A 19,932-nucleotide genomic window follows, 5' to 3' on the forward strand; every position below is an offset into this window, starting at 1 on the left:
CCCAGGCCAGCCCTCAGTTTGGCTGCCAAAGTTCAGGCTCACAGTTAATCACTACCCAAGGCCATGAGAAGTAGGCCGCCTGTTTGTCTGTCTTTTCTTTCCTTTCCTTCTTTTTTTTTCTGTTGTAGTTTTGTTGGAAGTGTTGGAAATGGACTTCAGGGCCATGTTAAGCAAGTCCTCTGCCACCGAGCTACACTCCTAACCCTTGGCTGAACTTGGAGATGAACAATAAAAAAGTTTACATAAGCCTAGGTACCCCACGAGGAACTTCTGGGACTGCCTCTACCCCTACCCGTTCGGGAATGACAGAGGCTCCCAGGTCTCAATGGGGCACTCCCTGGACACTGTTAACAGCTAAGAGAAAGCAAACAAGAAAGAAATTCTTAACAGTCACAGTCCTGAAAACATCTATTCTTGAGATTTTAGAGTCATTTCTCAAGGTTAATCTCTTCCTCAGCGGTTCTCGACACAGGAGGAAGCCAGTTAGGCAGAAGAGGCCCTACATGACTGAAGAGATGGTTCATCTGTTAGGAGCACTTGTTCCAGAGGACCCAGGCCTGGTTCCCAGCAGGTGACCCGCAGCCATCTATAACTCCAGCTCCAGGGATTCTGATGCCCTCTTCTGACCTCTCTTGGGCATCATGCACTCATGTGGTGCACATACACAAGAACAGACAGAACAGTTATATACCTAACATAAAATATGCATGGAATAAAATAAACAGAAGCAGCAGCAGCGTCACCCTTTAATCCCAGGGCCTGACCCTAGGGAGCAGCCCCCCAACACTGCCACAGATCAAGGAGCACCCGCTCTTTTCGCTTGCAGTGCTGGACAGGGGGTGGAGTGGAGTGGAAGGGGAGCGTAAGTCTGTGCTAGGAGTCAACAGATGCAAACGTAGTAGATGCTGCTTCTTGCCAACACAGAGCCCATGCAGGTCCCCATGTCTCTCTGAGCATGTTTGGATTTTAAGTTATTGGTTGTTAAGCGTTGTCAATGGGAACTTCATAAACATAATGACAAGCTGACTCCCGGACAAGGCCACCCTGCCCTCTCCAGTCCCAAAACTTATGTCGCCCTCCTAGAACACTTCTGGGGATCAGGAGAGCAAAATGAGTTACAGATGAAAGAAAACTTGGATGTCTCCTAAACTGACACCTCTGTCCCCCAAGTGAAAACAGAGTGAGAAGTGTGTGTCAAAAATCACAGAAGTCCATGGGCTCCCACAAGGCAGAGGTATGGGTGGGAACAAAGTCCGGTCTGTCCCCAGAATGTGTGTCTCGATGCCAGTGGCCATGGTCACACGCCTGCCGAAGGACAACCAGAAATGATCCCTTTGTTACTTGTAGCCTCCTGTGTCTTGGCAAGGACCTCATGCATTCCCAGAAAGTATGTCGTGGACACATAGTCTGCCATTAGAGTCAGGCCTGAGGTTGGCCTAAGATAGGTCAGAGCCAGGGAAGCCTCAGAGGGGCCTTTGATGGTTTCCCAGGAAAGGTAGGGAACGTGAAAGGTGGGCACAGAGGGACGAGAGATACCCCCCCAATGTGCCCAGTGAGTTTGGGGAGCAGCCGCCAGGGGAACATGAAGACAGACCCTGAGTCCTGCTCTGACCTCCTCCCAGGAGTCAGTGAACTGGAACCCAAGCCCAGACTCTGAATGCAGGCTTCCCAGCCCTGGTTGTCCCCTTTATCTGTTCCCTCTGGAGACAGTATTGGCTAGTTTTATGTCAATGATAGGAAGTCACTGGAGAGGAGGGGGCCTCAACTGAGATCAGACTACAGGCAGGCCAGCAGGGCCTTGTCTTAGTGATTGATAGGAGCGGATCCTGCCCATTGTGGGTGGGGACGCTACTGGACTGGTGGTCCTGGGTTCTATAAGAAAGCACACTGAACAAGTCACGGGGAGTAAGCTAGGAAGGATTTCCTTACGGTTGGAAAACCCGCTTTAGATGCAGGTGCACCATGCCGTGCAGTCCTCCATGGCCTCTGCATCAGCTCCTATCTTCAGGTTCCTGCCCCATTTGAGATCCTGTCCTGACTTCCCTCAGGGATGGACTATGATGTGGAAGTGTAAACCAAATAAACCCTTTCCTCCCAACATGCTTTTAGTCATGGTGCTTCATCATAGCAATAGTTACCCTAACTAAGACAGAGACTGAGCATCAAGGACGATCTTCAGGTCAGCAGAGGCCAGAAGGCCCCTTAGAGGACTATGGGAGAGGGTCACCAGGGGAGACCATTTGAAGGTTGTATTTGCATAGCCAGTACTGTTTCCATTGGCTTATGGTCACTATGGGGGCTAACTGAGACCGTAGGGCTGCCTCCGGCTGTCTCCAGTTGGTAAGCATTGTTGGCTTTCAATATCCCTGATTGACCCAACATGGCCAGGACACCACAGGCAGTGGCAGGTCTCAGAACCAATCTCTATGGATGCACAATCTTAGGGATGCAGGAACCCAGAATTTGGAAACAACTCTCCTTTAAGCCAAACTGCTTAACCTCTGTGACCTTTGGGTTCCTTGCAGCAAAGTGGAGGTATAGTGCATACTTCATAGGGATTCTAGAAGCCCAATGAATGAAGGAGATACAGAGGCATTATGGGATGGTGAGCAGTGTCATTTATAGTGACATATGCATTCACAGAGTGACATGCTGACACAGCACTGCATGCCTGTTTCCAACTCAGCAGCCTCTGAAGGGACAGCTCCAAAGGGATGTTAGGGAATGGCTGAGCCACCTCTCTTATTCAAAGCTCATTTAGATGGTTAATACTGACTATCAACTTCCTGGTGAATCTAGATGGAGTTCCTTAAGGTTGGAAAACCCGCCTTAGATGCAGGTGCACCATGCTGTGCATTTGGGTCTTAAACTGAATAAAAAAAAAGCAAACTGAGCACCAGCATCCACCTCTCCCTGCTTCCTGACCAGCCTTCCACCCTGATGGACTGAATCTCCGCAAACTGTAAGCCAAAGAATCCTCCCCCCCTCCACTAAGATGTTTCTTGTCAGGCTTTTCAGTCAAAGCAATGAGAAAAGAAACAGGCACACCCACGAGAAAAGAAACAGGCACACCCACAGAACACAAACTGTGTCTTAGGGACACCAGGCCCTGCCCTGTGATGCTTCTCCAGCTTGTTCTACTTGGCTCATGGCTTGTCAAGTCAGAGGATCAAGAAATCGATGCAGAGAGGAGCTTTAGAACACTCTGAGTTAGGAGGGTGCACATGTGGCTTCTTTTCAGAAAGCTGGACTTACCAACAGAAAGAGTACCAAGGGCTGGCAAGCTGGTGTCCTGGGTGGTAGCTCTACCATGACTTTGAGTATGTCATTTTCTTTCTGCCTTAGAGGTTCTAGTTACATAATGGCCGATGACAGCTCCCGCCTCACAGGTTAAATGAAGAGTATATGGTGTTGTGCACACCCGGGGTGCAGGTCCACAGACTCACTCAGCAAGTTATTCTTCCTTCCAGCTGGCAGGTGCTGAGGCCAAACTCTGGGGACCAAAGGATCCTACTCATCTCCTCTCCTGTCCCACAAGGGAAGGAAGCTGGGGGAGTCAGTGCAAGTTGAGGGGAGGAGCCAGGAAAACAAACGACATTTTTACTAACTAATCTGTTGTGACCAGAGCCCAAGATGGAGATGGTGGCACACAGAGCTCTCATCTAACTGGGACAGCTGAAGACCACAGCTGGAACCAGCAAAGGGCAGGAAGCAGAACGTACTGCCAGCCCTGGTGTGACGAGCTTCTTCACCACAGGCCAGATGTGATAGTTAGTAATGCCTGTCAACTTGACAAGATCTAGAACCACTTAGGAGATAAGCCTTCGGGACATGTCTGTCAGGAATTACTTAGGACAGGTTAATTGAAGTGGGAGACCCCCTTACCTGTGGGTGGCACTATTCCTTAGGATGCAGTCTACGACATATATAAAACAGAAAGCAAGCTGAACACCAGCATTCACCTCCACTTCATGACTAGGAACACAGTGACCAGCCAGCCCTGTTCCTTCCACCTTGCCTCCTCTAAATAGTAGCGACTACCCTGGAAATCTAAGCAAAAATAAGTCCTTTCTTTCTTAAATGGCTTCTTGTTAGGGTTTGGGTTTTTTTTTTTTTTTTTGTCACAACAATGAGAAAAGTAACTAATATATAGAACTGGTACCAAGAAGCGTGGCCATTGGGTGATAATCTTGACCATGTGGTTGGTAGTGCTGGGGACTGGCTTGTGGAAGGAATGGGGAAGAGTTTGTGACGTAAGCTGAAGAAGCCCCAAAATGCTGTAAGCGGGGCTTCCTGGGTCAGTCTGTGGGGAGTCTGGAAGATCAGAAGGTTGAAAGACTGAGGGCTGGGGAGGGCTGGCTCATGAGGTTTGGGAAGGGGACAAGGGCTCATTCAGGAAATGGGCAGGAGGCCACTTGTGTGGTATTCTGGCAACGAATCTGACTATGTCCTGAGAACTTAGGTGAGGCTGAATTCAATAGCAGTGGATTAATTAATGTGTTTGGTGGAGGAAATCTCAAGGCAGAGGACGAGCTGTCTGTGGATCAGGTCAAGTTTATATCAAAAGAGCGACACGGAAGGGCAAATGGTAAAGATTCTAGTAGGCTAAGGGAATGGGCTCAGATAAACAGAAAACTGTAGCCAGCACTTAAACTACAACGGAGGCTGTGACTGTGACTGCTGACAGAGGCTGTGACTATGACTGTGGACAGAAGCTGTGATTGTTAACAGAATACCTAACTGTCTTCACTGTCATAATAGGAAAGTTGTCCTCGGGTGAAGGCCCCACCTATCAAAGGCTCCAACTTATAAAATGCAATCCCATTTGAAAAGAGAGATCCTGAACCTGTAGAGATAGCTGGGCAGTTAAGAGCACCTGCTGCTTTTTCAGAGGACCTCGATTTGATTCTCAGAATCCACATGGCATCTCACAACCACCCGAGATGTGAAAATGAGGTATAAGTTACAACGAGACATCTCTTCCTCCATTGTGTTCAAGATGCCAGAATCATGGGATACCCTCCAAGGAACACTGCATGTACACAATGGAGCCAGCTTGAGAGAGAGGCTAGGGGTGTGCAGGCAGCACTGTGGCAGGGACAAAGCTCCCCAAGCTCTATTGCAATCCCTAGATGCTGCAAATGGAGCTTTAGATTTTGGCGTTTGCCATGCTGGGTATCAATCCTACTTTGTTTGCTGTGACCATCCTTTAGGGATGTGAATGTTTACTCTGTGCCAATGCATGCTGGAAGTATGGAATGGAGGCTTCAATGTTACAGGTGCTCACAGTGAGGAGGCTGCCTGAGTTTCAGAAGAGACTGTGCATGTACAGTTATTTTTAGTTGTGTGTGTGTATCTGTGTGCATGTATGTATGAAGGTGTCCACGGAGGCCAGAAGAGGGTGTCAGATCCCCTGGAGATGGAGTTACAAATAGCTGTGAGCTGCCCAGCATGGTTTTCTAGGATCTGAACTCTGCTAGGAACTGAACTTGGGTCTCCTGGAAGAGTAGCATTGATCTCAACCAGCTCCTGCACTGCAACTGTTAAAGACAACAGAGACTGTTGGGAGTTGGACTGAATGCATTTTGCACTGTGAGATGCCATGAACTTCAAGAACAGCAGGGGAAGGCTGTGGCCTAAAAGCGGCGTGTCTGGGTTTAAGAGATGGCACTGTGATAGTTAATACTGATTATCACCTGGACAGGCCCTAGACTCACCTGGCAACACCCAGGAGGGGTTATCTAGATTAGATTAACTGGGGTGGGAAGACCCAGACTAACCGCAGGCAGCGTTACCCCACATGTTGACCTCCTCGACTGAATAAAAGGAGAAAGCAAGCCGAGTATCAACATCCATCTCTGTTCCCAACTGCAGATGCCACAGCTAGCCAGCTTCCTGCTCCTGCCATCACTGCTTCCCTACCTCGATGGAAAGTACTGCCTTTATCTCTAAATCCTAATAAACCCTCCCTTCTTTAAATGGCTTCTTGTCAGGCATTTGGTGGTAGCAAGAAGAAACAGAAATAATGCAGCAGACACAGGCAAGGTCATGGAGAGGGACCTTTTGGGTTTGAAGCGAAGCGTCTGAGGAATAACAAGGGCCTTCCTTGTCTGTCCAGAGTTGAGGGGTGGTTTGGCAGGAGTTGCCACAAGGTCAGTTGCTGCCTCTGAGAACTCACAAACTCATGTACAGAGCAACGAACAACGCGGCCACAGCCGGCACTGGAAGGATGCTAGATGCCCACCCAAGTTCCCAAAAAAGAGGGCCGCATATGCCCTAGGAGCTGGGGTGGGGACCAAAGGTCCGCCGGAAACAGGAAGGTAAGTAGAAAGTAGGGCACTTCACAGATGCATAGAGGGGGGAAGCCCTCAGGCCGGAAGGCTGGCAGGCTCCCACTTCTGGGAACATATTAACTATACCATGGGAACAGTGACATGGCAAAAGGGAGGGGTGGCAAACAAGACTGTTGAGTTTACCATTAGGCTGAGAGTTCCCACCCAGTGCTGAAACCCCAGGCAGAAATAAGAGAGTGGTGCCAGTAGAGAGAAGGCATTGGCCTCCTTATTTATAAGAGTGTGATTGACTGATTGCCTTCCCAGGGCAGCTGAACCAAAGGAAAAGCTAAAACCATGAAGAGGCCTCAGGAGACACTACCTGGGCACAACGAGCCAGCCATCAACTGCTTCCTGCATACTGAGGAAGCCCTGGCATCAAAGGGCACAATGCACATTTTAAAAGGAGCATGCATGAGATATTATGCAAAGCAGAAAGCTTTGTCCAGGTCACACAGCCAGCATCTGAGGGAGGCCCAGCAGTCTGGAGTAGACATTGGAGTATAGGAGAGCTCACTGCTGTTTGGGAAGGGCGACTCAGCCCTTTAGGGGCTGAGGACATTGACTGACTCTAGAGAATGTAGAAGCAGATCATTTCACACCCAAATCCTCCCGGGGAAAAGTAACAAATCGAGGTTCAGTGACACGGCTCAGAGGCTACAGGAGCTTGCTGCCAAGCCTGAAAACCTCAGTCCCATCTCCAGAATGGCAGAAGAACAGAACTAACTCATACAAGTAGTCCTCACATAGACCACACACAAATTAAATGCATCCTTGTAACACACCCCCCCACACACCCCAGCTAAAAGTTGAGATGTGCAACTATAAAACACTGAAAATATTATGTGTAGAGAACTTTCCTAAACTGAAAAGAAATCCAAAAGAGAAACTGAATGCACATCGCACCAACCAAAGGACGCCCTCCCAGAAGCCATAAATATGAGCAGGTAGTGCAAGATTGCTCTTAATATTTCAGTGACTCCAATTCCCTTGTGGCTAGTCTGCTCTGGTCATCCACATCTGAGGTAAAGGCCTTGGCGGGCATCAGCTTTTTGGAGCCTGGGATGGAGGCTTAAGGCCCTGAGGCATAGCCATATGTGGCTCTGTTGAGCCCATGTGCTGGACTTGCAGTCACCCCTAGTAGAGATCAGGATTCCCTTTAGGCAAGCATGGTCTCCTGAGTACTTGTACACAATTCAACCAGAAACCCAGGAAATGTGGTGTTTCCCTTATAAACACCTGATCACCCGAGAGAGGCTTTCCGCGGACCCTGTGATGCTGGCCCCCATCTTCAAATGCCACTGCCAACAGGACAAGCCAGCTCCCACGACCTCCCTCCCAAAGTCAGCCTGCATTTGAGAAGTGAGATGGGATGGCTACAGTGCAGCTGATCTGCAGAGCTGGAGATCCTCACTTCCTTTGTTTGCCAGGAACTTGGGACTATCTGTGAGAAGAGCTATCGGCTTTACCGCAGATGTTAAGGAAGACTTTGTCCTCACTATCAGGAGACCTCAGAGCAATCAGCTCTACTATCCAAACACTTTTAACCAAAGGCTAACAGGCCATATCCTAAAGCAAAGACAGGTGTTGGACAGAGAATGAAATCCCTGCCTAGCCACAGTTCAGAACTGTGGCTGATGTCCTGTGCATCTTGGGTCAGACCAGGATATAAATCAGAACTGAGGAGGAGAGGCTCTCTCATCTATGTTACGAGTCTTGGATACCAACACAGTTAGGATACTCCTTCTATGACCCTGCTCCCATAACTGCCTACTGAGGGCTCTGTTCTGCCAATCACTGTCATTTCCCATCACGATGTTGGGACTGAACCAAGCCTTGAGCATTTCAGGCAAGGTCTCTGCCACTGAGCTATACCCACCGCTTGACTTGTGTCCACCCTCCGTGTATCGCCAAGATACAAACATGGATAGATGTTTTCCCTCTTCCTTTCTTCCTTATTGTAAATTAAACCCTACCCTACTTTTTAAAAGTATAGAACGATCACCCCCCCCCCCCTTTTAAAAGACATTTCTTGCTATGTAGACCTGGCTGGCCTCAAACTCACAGTATTTCCCCTATCTTAGGATCCTGCTGTCTGAGATTAGAGGCATACACCACCATGCCTAGATTGAGCACATTCTTTAAGAGCATCAAGGGTGCCTTATTTTACTTCTCTATGTAATGTGTTTGGATGTTTTGCCTGAGCGTCTGTGCAGTATCTGCATGCCTGAAGAGGCCAGAAAGACTAGAGTTACTGATAGCCGTGAGCTGCCATGTGCAGGCGTTGGGAGCCGAACCTGGATTCTCTAAAAGCACAGCCAGTGTTCTTAACTGTTGAGTCACCTCTCCAGCCCTAATTCATTTCTTAAAAATTAGCATTCTTTAAACTTTTCCCCCATTTATGTACATGTGTGCGTGTGCACGCATGCCACAGTACATAATGCATGTGCAGAGGACAATTTAAAGATTTAATTCTCTCCTTCCATCATCATGTGGGCCTCAGGGATCAAGCTCAGATTATCAGGCTTGGCAGCCAGCATCTTTACCAACAGAACCACCTCACTAGCCCTTTATTTTGTTTTCGACAAAAGCCTCATTAGCTGGACCAAGTTAAGCTAAATTTGAAATCCTCCTGCCTCTATTTCCAGAGTTCTGAGTTCTAGCCTTATCACCATGCCTGGTTGGATGTGCCTTTAGTGGAAGAAAATGAAGTGGCTGGGGGTGCAGAATCAGAGGAGAAAACTAAAGAGTTCAATGGCAGAACATGTGCTTAACACGTGTGAGCACAACACTTACCCCAAAGAGGGAAGTTGGGATCAGTAGCACAAAAATTTCTCATATGAAATAATATGCATCCTGCTAGAATATGTAAAATGGAACAGAACGGTACACAGCCCCCAAGAGTGAGACCAATCCCCTTGCACTCCTAGAACACATTAAAGCAGGGAGCTGCAGAAGAGAAGGCCTATGTTATTCGAGTTTTGTTTCTAAAGAAAAAGGTAGACGCATGGCATGGTAGTTTGGATAGGAATGGCCCCCACAGACAGGAAGTGGCACTATTAGGAAGTAGCGTGGCCTCCAGGAAGTGTGTCATTGGAGGCAGGTTCTGAGGTCTCAGAAGCACAAGTCAGTTTACTTCCTGTTGCCTGCAGATCAAGATGTAGAACTCTCAGCTCCTCCAGCACTATGTCTGCTTGCAGGCTGCCATGCTTCTCGCCATGCTGATAATGGACAAAACCTCCGAAGGTGTGAGCCAACCCCAATGAAATGTTTTCCTTTCTAAGAGTGGTTGAGGTCATGGTGTCCCTTCACAGTAATAGAAACCCTAACAAAGACAGATGTTCATATACACACAGAAAACGTTGAGGGCTGGAGACAAGGTTAGTAGCAGGTACTTACAAAGCTATCTAGCTTCTCACTAACAGTGGTTATTATTGGGTCCATAAACTTGAGGCCAAGAGGTAATAAAGATAAATAAAACACTGAATTACATTGCTATACTGTTTCAATATTTACAACAAGTATGTCCTATGTTTATAATAAGAAAATAAAATGATAGTAAAATAAGTGTCCCAGAAAAGATCTGAAGGCTTATCCTGGGCTAATTTGTGAAAGACCAGACCCTATGACACTTCCTGTCTTCTGTCTGAGCCTTGCTTTCTCATCTGCTCTTAAGGGCGGCTTGAAAAAGCTGCTGTTCTCCAGATAACACTTCCTGCACACAGATTGGCCTACTGGACCATCATGGAGGCCTAGGATTCTGCCTTCTTGAAAAACTTGACCCAGTTTCTTGTGGGCAGAAGGGACGAATGCACTGAGCATACTCATGAGGTTCTGTGTCCAGTTCTCTCAAGGAAGGCCATTCTACGTAGATTGCAGCTGGGCTAACTCAGGGCGAACAGGAAAGGGTTCTGAGCAACAGAAGGTGTGGATGTCCTGGCTGAATGCTGACCCTACAGGACTCCTTCCTTCCTCCCATGACACCTCCTAACCAATGCCATCCCCTCACTCATACCTCAAGGGGCTGCCACTCGCCAAGGACAAACAGGTGCCGGCTCTTTATGTCTGGATCCTTGTGGAAGATGTTGGGCTTGGCATGGTGCTGGAAGTGTCGATGGTTCCACCAGTTGGCGGAGGCACCCTATAAGAAAGAAATGAGGTGAGCCACGAAGGTCAATGGGCCCCTGACCTTGCAGTGATGGGTCTTGTCAGGAACCACATCCTGGTACTTCCCACACAAATGACTGGCTTCTCCATCACAGATGGGGATCATGCCTGGAGTCCCTGGAAATCAGATGACAGCCCTGCCACTTCTGAACCTAGAGTACTGGTCAGTTTTGAAAGAAGTTAAGTCACTTCTCCAGCCTCAGTTTCCCCAGTACTGAGCAAGGGGAAAGGGCTTAGAAACTGGGAAATTATCTCTACCAGGGCACCAGCAGTTTCTCTCCTGACTCATGTGCCAGAGAAACCATGATGTTCACACACACACACACACATACACACACACACAGAGAGAGAGAGAGAGAGAGAGAGAGAGAGAGAGAGAGAGAGAGATTCAAAAATAACCATGACAGAAACGAGTCAAATGTCCCTGAAGTGGAACTGCAATGTGATATCCATACAACAGGATGGTTTAGCTAAACCATAAGAAGGAATGACCTGGGCCGGCCAGGAGAATGGCTCAGTGACTGAAGGTGCCTTCCCCAAAGCCCGAGGGCCTGAGTTTGATCTCTGGGACTCACATGGTAGAAGGAGAGAACCAACTCTTAAAAGTCGTCTCTGACTTCTGCATATATGCTGCGCTGCCCCCTCTCCCCAGTTAATAAAATCACAAATATATGAAAAGAATGGACCACCAACACATGATATAAGCACGAGTGATCCAGAACTACTGCACAGAGTGAAAGAAGCTAGTTAAAAAAAAAAAAAACAAAATTCCCACAGTTCATGATCTCACCGACGTGAAGCTCGGTGGAGGAAAGCTGATGGCTAAGCAGGGATGGGAGCAGCGATGAGGAAACAGGGTTGGGATACTGAAGGGGGCTGGAGATTGTGGGGACTTATACAGTGGGTGATGAAGATGCTCTACAATTGTACGCTGGATATATAATCTGTGAATGCTCTCCCAATTTCACTTTAAATGAGCAAATGGCTCTCTGTGTGTATTATATCTCAAAACCACTATTTTATCTAAACTTTTCCCATGGGTCAAAGGCTTCCATGTAACACCTGAAACTACCAGAGGAAACACCTGAAGGTCTAGGCACAGGCAGCCATTTTCTGACCGGACACAGCCAGAATCGGCAAGTGTGGTGGCACTGAAGAAACAATTGCTAGTGATGAGACGGGAAAGGGAGTCAAGCTTTGCCAACTATTCATCCGACAGGAGAGGAATGCAGAAGAAGGGTACAGTAGGAGACGCCAAGAGAAGAAATAATCCATTCAATAAGTAGACCGGTGAATTGACGCTGCTGCCTGAAAAGTGAGTACAGACGGCTAGTCTATGACAAAAGACGCTCACAGTCCTTGGCAACAAAGGAGACGCAAATCACCATGCTGAGACTGAATCACCCCAGTTTAAACAGGCACCACCGAGAAAACGAGCAATGAATGCTGCTGAAGAAGTGTGTGTGTGTGTGTGTGTGTGTGGGTGTGTGAGTGTGGTGTGTGTGTGGTGTGGTGTGTGTGTGGTGTGTGTGGTGTATGTGTGTGTGTGTGTGTGTGTGTGGTGTGTGTGAGTGTGGTGTGGTGTGGTGTGTGGAGTGTGTGGTGTGGTGTGTGTGAGTGTGGTGTGTGGTGTATGTGTGTGTGTGTGTGTGTGGTGTGTGTGGTGTATGTGTGTGTGTGTGGTGTGGTGTGTGTGGTGTATGTGTGTGTGTGTGGTGTGGTGTGTGGTGTGTGTGGGTGTATGTGTGTGTGTGTGGTGTGGTGTGTGTGAGTGTGTGTGTGTGAGTGTGGTGTGTGGTGTGTGAGTGTGGTGTGTGTGGTGTGTGCGTGCTGTGGTGTGTGTGAGTGTGTGTGTGAGTGTGGTGTGTGTGGTGTGTGTGCTGTATGTGAGTGTGGTGTGTGGTGTGTGAGTGTGGTGTGTGTGGTGTGAGTGTGTGTGTGTATGGTGTGGTGTGTCTGTGGTGTGGTGTGTGTGTGAGTGGTGTGTGGTGTGTGTGCTGTATGTGAGTGTGGTGTGTGAGTGTGGTGTGTGTGGTGTGTGTGTGTGTGGTGTGTGAGTGTGTGTGTGTATGGTGTGGTGTGTCTGTGGTGTGTGTGGTGTGTGTGGTGTGTTGTGTGTGAGTGTGGTGTGGTGTGTGTGGTGTGTGTGAGTGTGGTGTGCTGTGGTGTGTGTGAGTGTGGTATGTGTGGTGTGTGTGAGTGTGGTGTGGTGTGTGTGAGTGTGGTGTGTGTGGTGTGTGTGTATGGTGTGGTGTGTGTGTGGTGTATGTGTGTGTGTGGTGTGGTGTGTGTGAGTGTGGTGTGGTGTGTGTGGTGTGTGTGAGTGTGGTGTGCTGTGGTGTGTGTGAGTGTGGTGTGTGTGTGGTGTGTGTGTGTGTGTGTGGTGTGTGTGTGGGGTGTGTGTGTATGGTGTGGGGTGTGTGTGTGTGTGCTGTGGTGTGTGTGTGAGTGTGGTGAGTGTGTGTGTGGTGTGGTGTGTGTGTGTGGTGTGGTGTGTGTGGTGTGTGAGTGTGGTGTGGTGTGTGTGCTGTGGTGTGTGTGAGTGTGGTGTGTGTGTGAGTATGTGTGTGTGGTGTATGTGGTGTGTGTGAGTGTGGTGTGTAGTGTGTGAGTGTGGTGTGTGTGGTGTGTGTGAGTGTGGTGTGGTGTGTGTGAGTGTGGTGTGTGTGGTGTGTGTGTGTGTGTGTGTGGTGTGTGTGTGGTGTGTGTGTGTATGGTGTGGGGTGTGTGTGTGTGTGTGTGTTTGGGAGTGCTGATTCAGCGCTGGTGGGAAAGTAGATGAGTCCAGATACTATGGAAAACAGTATAAAGGTTCCTCATAAACAAAGCCAAAAACTATTACATGACCCAACTCTACCACTCTTGGGATAGATAACAGACAGACTGTCAGACAGCACATGATACTCCTGATCACTGAGGCTCTACGAAGGACAGCCAACTCTCCTGGACACGGTGGCTCACACCTGTAATCCCAGCACTTGCAAGGTAACAGCAAGAGGATCGGGAGTTCAAGGTCAGCTTCAGCTAGGCTGGAGACCAGCCGGGGCTACCTGTGACATGATATAAATAAATAAATGAATAATAAAAGCTGAGTGTGGAATCTGCCCAGGCACCTTTCAGTGGATGAACAAATAAAGAAAACAAGGTATATAGACAACAGAATATGATTCAGCCATATTATGACATTTGCAGAAAAGGAACAGAACTGGAGATCATGTTAAGAGAAATAGCCTGACTCAGAAAGACAAAAGCCATACATTTTCTCTTAGATATGGACTCTAGATTTGAAAATGAAGACACGAAGGAAAAGTGAGACCATCTGGGAAGGAGAGGGAACCAGCATGAGGGGAGAAGGCAGCAAGGGGGGTGGTAAAGGAGGAATGCAAACAAGTATCTTGTACAATTGGGTGAAAATGTCCTAATGAAATCTTAAATTTTCAACAAATCATATAGGCTGAAAAAAAATCAATATAAGTCTACAAAAAATATACAGGCAGTTGAGTATGGCGGGCGGGGGGGGGGGAGAGATCCCAAGTTTTCTCAGGATGGGAATATATCTCAGTTGATATGGTGCTTGCCTGTCGTGAGTCCCTTTCAGTGAACACTGACATCCAGGAGGAGCCAACATTTAGATGGCATCCTAGTCCCACAATACAGGAAGCACAGGAAAGGGGACTTATGTATTTATTTGAATACCACGGGTTGCTATGGCACCAGTTCTTAGAGCCTTCTTCAGAGGTGTGTCACTTAACAAACTTGCCAGGTGGCCCAAGTCTTTTCTGTCCCTTCAGGAGCAGGTAAAACGTTGACCCATAGATGGCTCTGTGCAAAAAGGTTCTCACTTGGAGGGTGTTTTAGATACAAAGCTTCTGAACACTGACAGCATGGGCGGTAACAAGGAGGAAGAGCCGTGGCCTTTACAGTGACCTCAAGCCCCGGTAGGCAGCAGGCTTCGAAACCCATCCCAGCAAAAAGCAGCATAGTGGAGAGGGAAAGCTCCTAGGTTTAAGGAGTCGAAGACGCGTTCACATCAGAAGCCCTTTTAAAAGGAACAAAATTCCCAAGAGAAGCATCGGATGGAAAAAGCCCTGACACCATACACCTAGGAGCAAGGACTGTAACAAGCTGGCTTCAGCCGACAGTGCACCGACCTAGAGATATCTGTGGAGTGAGGAGTGAGAGTCACCGAGGCTGCGCACACTCCCTCCCTGGACTTGGGACCAGGCACCACATTTCTACTGTTCATGCTAGCAGTCCTGCTTTGGGTCTCTCCCATTCTTCACCAGCCAAAGTTCTAGTTATCCTTCAGCAATTCCTCTTCTAGGGGGACAGAGAAGCAGCATCTGTCTGAGGACTCCATGTTCTCAGAATAAGGGGCGATTGGTGTCTGCTCCAAGGCAGCTGCTGGGCTGGGCCCGGGGGGGGGGGGGGGGGGGGGGGGGGGAGCCGCAGTCGGAGGCAGTGGTGAGCCAAGAGGCAACATGCTTATCTGAGGCCAGGCTGTCCTCAGACCTCCTTGGCCTCCCGAATACTAGGACTAGGTCATCGGATGCACACCACACCTCGGCACAAGTACCAGCCAGCGGGGCTGGGTCATCGGATCACAGCCTGGGGCAAAAGTTTTTCTTTTGCCAGTATGCACTCTAGCAACTGCATCTATAATACGTTCAAAATCTTCTTTGGTGCTCATCTTGTTTTCAAGTGAGAAATTCTGAGCTTGAGACACTTAAATAGTTGTAGGTTGGTGGCAGAACAGGTGCCTACCTAGCATGTGCAAGGCCCTGGGTTCAATCCCCAGCACCACAAAGTTCTTAATAAAGGAAAGGCATACTGATTTTGTTTTGATAAAAATAAAATACTTCTATTTAAAATAATTTTTACAGACTATTTTATGTTTTGGCGTTCTGGAGTTAAAGGCGTAATCATTTAAAAAAGAATATATTAGCCAGGCTTGGTAGCATGTGCCTTTAATCCCAGAACTCAGGAGAGAGGCAGGTACACTTCTATGAATTTGAGGCCAGTCTGATCTATATGGGGAATAGAAGGCCAATCGGGGCTACATAGTGAGACCATGTCTAAAATAAAGGGGAGAGAGAGAGAGAGAGAGAGAGAGAGAGAGAGAGAGAGAGAGAGAGAGAGAGAGAGAGAGAGAGAGAGAGAGAGAGAGAGAGAATGAACCACCACACCCAGTTTATATGGTCCTGGGGATGAAGCCATTGCTTCAAGATACTCAGAAAGCATTCTACCAACTGAGTTATATTCCCAGCCCCCAGAGTTCCAATTTTACAAGCAAATGCTCTATAGAGAAGCCAGCCCTCCGCCCTGCCTTTGTCTGATGCAAGAGCTGTGTTTCAAGCTGTCCTTCAAGGACTCCAAGGCCTTGAGGCAGGAAAGGCCCTCAGGACCAGAACCTGGAAAGAAGACACAGTCCATCTTTGTTGGTGGTATGGGGAGAACAGGAGCAGTGTGTAAAATGTTTCTTTTCTACACAGAGGAGGATTTTAGGACACAGTGGACAGTGCAAAATAAAACAAAGGCCTTGTGTGGACACCCTCCTGAGGTTCTGGGAAGAGTCCGGTTCCCAGCCCTTCGAGGCTCAGGGCCAGGCAAACTGCTAGCTGGGGAACTGCTGAGCAGATCATTGCTGGCTCACTCACAATCCAGTCCAATAGCAAATCAAGAGTGTAGTGGGGTCATGGCCAGAGAGCAGAGATACTTAACCTGGGCACAGGGCTCCTCCCCAGCTGAAGACAGGAGAGCAGAAGTATTGGGGACCTAGTTTTTCTGAGGAAGCAACTAGATGCTATTGGGATGGACCGACTACGGGAGGCAGTGGGGTTTGTTTGAGAGAGTATGTTATGGTTTGAGCCTGGCACAGCTCCATGAACTTGCAGGCTGAACCTTCAGTCCCATGCCAATGGAGCTCTTTTAGTAGTCAGGAGGAACTTGAGGAGATGGAAGAAGTAGATCAATGGAAGGAGACATAACTTTGAAGGCTTTTCTGCTGCCTTTCTTCCTCACAGTCTTCTTCCTGCTCGACTTGAGTTAAGTAGCTTCTACCAGCAGTTTCTGCCTCACCATGGGCCCAGAACTGACAGAGCCGAGGGCTGTGGGGTGACACTTCTGAAACCACAAACACTGAAAAAAGTCCTCCCTCTCCTACAGTTTGCGTCTTGTTACAGCCATGAGCACAGTTGGAAAGAAATGATTTCCCAAACGGGCAGCACCTATCAGATTAGCTCAAGGTCATTGGCAAGCTTAGCTTTGTAGACTCAACTCCTCTCCCGTGGGGCAAGGCCTCATGGAGCAGAACCAACTTACTGTCTCCATTTTTAAAGAACTTCAGTCCTTTGGGTTGGTTAAGTATTAAACAGTCTGATATCACTCGCTGAGGACTTACCTAAAAAATGACAGTAGAGGTGATTTGCAATTCCTGACTTACAACGGCTTTTGATTGTGTGGCAGACAGCCACAGATCATTAAACAACCAACACCCTGCATGGCCTTCCAGGGCTAAGCAGTGAGGTTTGGTGGATGAAGGGAATTACCTATGTTTCTAACTTGGGATATTTTCCATTTACAAAGAATTGATCTCATAGGGTGATCACCAGGCTGCTGATGATAGTCCCCTCTACTCTCCAGTCTTCCCATTTTCAATGTGTGTGCACGTGAAGCTACATGTTTGAGGGGAGGCTCCACGCACGTGGAGGCCGGGCAGTTTTAGGTGGCATCCTCAGAAACACTGTCCACCTTCTCTGAGACACAGTCTTGCACCGGCTTGGAGCTCAGCAAGTAGATCACACTGCCTGGCCAGAGAGTCCTAGGATCCCTCCTGTCTCTGCCTCCCTAGTGCTGGGATTACAAGAACGTGACGGCCTTTTTACATGTGTTCTGGGTATCAGACTCGGGTCTTCCTTACTGAGTCATCACCTTTACTTACCTTTAAGTGACCGATGACGAACTTGTGGACAATGTGGTTCCATATGGATTTCTTATAGACAGAAAGATGGCCATAATCGTGTTGCAGCCATCCAGCTTGGGCCTGGGGAAAGAGGGTTGTGAATGTCATTGCAGCATCAGCAAGCAGTCACGAGGGATCTGAGGGGTGGGGATGTTCAGAACGTGGTCAAGGGTGTCAGGCCTCACCTGAGAGGTAGTGAGGATAAAGGAAGTGATAAGGGTAGGAATCCAGCCGTTGCCAAAGTATGAGAGGGTGAACCAGGCGATGCTTTCCATGACGATGATGTGGGACAAGAGGAGAAAGAAGAACAGATGGTTGGTTTTGAACAGGTTCATGTCCTCGGCAATCTTCTTCAGGGCCCGGAAGTCCTCGGTGATCTGGGACTGTTAAGCATGGACACAGAAAGGAGTTAGCCACTAGACCCTCCAGGAAATCAGGCATTCAAGCACAGGACACACCAGAGTTGTGGCAAGCACCTTGAACCTTGTGTGATCACTTACTAAAGATATCACAGCTGGATAAGAGGCAGAAGAAAAAGTTGGACTCCAAAGCTTGTGCTTTTAATCATACTAAGTGAATTAAGCCAGTCTCAGAAAGACAAATATTTTATGCTCGCTCAGTTCTCTCGTGGATTGTAGATTTTATAAGTAGATAACATCTTATATGTACAAATGACACTGAACTAGAAATAAAGCTTTACGGGAACAAGAGGGACTAATAGGGCTGGAACGATGGCTCAGCAGTTAAGAGCACTGGCTGCTCTTCCACAGGACCTGGGTTCGATTCCCGGCATCCAATTGGTGGCTCTCAACTGTCTGTAACTCCAGTCCTAGGGACTTCCGACAGCCTCTTCTGGCCTCCAAGGGTACTGCATGCACATGATGACATAAATGCAGGCAGAGCGTTCAAACTCATAAAGTCAAAACAAAGTTCTTAAAAAATTAAGGGACTAAAGGAGGTAGAAGGAGGGGTTTGGGAAGGGAGTGGGAGGATATGGGGCAAAATGCTCCAAGGACACTGTATATGTGGGTAAAAATGGCCTCCTATAACCCCATGCAATAATAACAACAACAATAATCGATAATAAGCAGCTTGTATCTCTAAACCAATGTTCTCAGAAGTGTTATTCACTACAGGCAAAAACCAGAAACAGGAGCTGGAGAAATGGCTCGGTGGTTAAGAGTGTAGCTCTCACAGATGACTGGAGTTGTTTCCAGCATCCACGTCGGGCCCCTCACAGTGCCTGTTCTTACAGCTCCAGGGGATCTGATGCCCTCTTTGGGCCTCTATAAGCATTCACATGTACATGTGTACACATACACACACACACACACACACACACACTTTTTTTAAAAGTAGAAACAATCCAAATATCCAGTGATGGACAAGGAGCTAAGTTCCAGGTATGGCTATCCTTCTGACATTGCAACACAACATTGTCGTATACAAAGTCCATACTTGAGAACTTTTCCTATTCAAGTTACAACACACACACACACACACACACACACACACAGTAATGCTTTAAGTTTATAATTTTGTGTTAGCCTGCAGGTTGAGTATACATGATTATGTTTTGTACATAGACTGTTCAGCCTTAAAAACAAAAGAAAATTTGGCACATTCCTACAATGTGTACTATAACAAATGAAGTTTATGCCAAATGAAACAGGCCAGTTATAAAAGGACAAATGTTTGCATTAAAATGTTATAATGAAACCTATTATTCTGTACAGTCAATATATACTAGTTGCCAGATATAACAGCTCACACCTATAATCCCAGCACTTGAGAGGGGGCAAAGCAGGAGGATCAGGAGTTCAAGGCTAGTCCGGGCTGCATCAGACCCTATGTCAAAACAATAAAGAAAACAAAATCAATGAAAATATATACTAATACAACTCTGTTTTGTTGTTGACAGGGTTTCTGTGTGGCTTTGGAGCCTGTCCTGGAACTCACTCTGTAGACCAGGCTGGCCTTGAACTCACAGAGATCCACCTGCCTCTGCCTCCCAAATGCTGGGATTAAAGGCGTGTGCCACCGCCACTCAGCTTACACCAATCCAATTTTGTAAAGGACAAATACAGTATGATTCCACTTATGAGGTGCCTGGAGGGGTCAAATGCTTTAGAGACAGTGGAATGGTGTTTGGCAGGGACTGCAGGGAGTGAGGAGCTATTGTGAAGGTCATAGATTGCCAGCTGGAGATGATGTGAATGTTCTAGAATGGATGGCGAAGGTAGCTTTACAACAGTGCAATTGTTCTACACGCCACTGAACACTACGCCTCAGAAGAGAGCACTTGCATCTTTCACTACCTGACTCTGTGCAGGTACAGGATGGCTCCTGCTCATGACCACTGAGGGTGCCAGAGAAGCCACAGTGAGTGTTGAGCACAGGGGCCAGGAAGGCAGATAGTCCTCTATGGAGGACCAACCAAGAATCCAGGCCAGGAACGAGCCTATGTCCTGC

General features: G+C 47.9%; 1 protein-coding gene across 2 annotated transcripts in view; it reads right to left on the reverse strand.

Moving 5' to 3' along the window:
• The window catches only part of Fads2 (fatty acid desaturase 2), a 40,674-nt gene that overhangs the window by 9,601 nt on the left and 11,141 nt on the right, over positions 1–19,932 (reverse strand). For both annotated transcript variants that reach the window (XM_038330482.1, XM_038330491.1), the window contains exons 3-5: positions 17,646–17,843; positions 17,440–17,541; positions 10,348–10,473 (exon numbers count right to left, since the gene is read on the reverse strand). In XM_038330482.1, the coding sequence (XP_038186410.1) occupies positions 10,348–10,473; positions 17,440–17,541; positions 17,646–17,843 (426 nt within the window). The remainder of the gene's footprint in view (positions 1–10,347; positions 10,474–17,439; positions 17,542–17,645; positions 17,844–19,932) is intronic.

This window comes from Arvicola amphibius, chromosome 1, assembly GCF_903992535.2.
Source record: "Arvicola amphibius chromosome 1, mArvAmp1.2, whole genome shotgun sequence".
NCBI lineage: Eukaryota > Metazoa > Chordata > Mammalia > Rodentia > Cricetidae > Arvicola > Arvicola amphibius.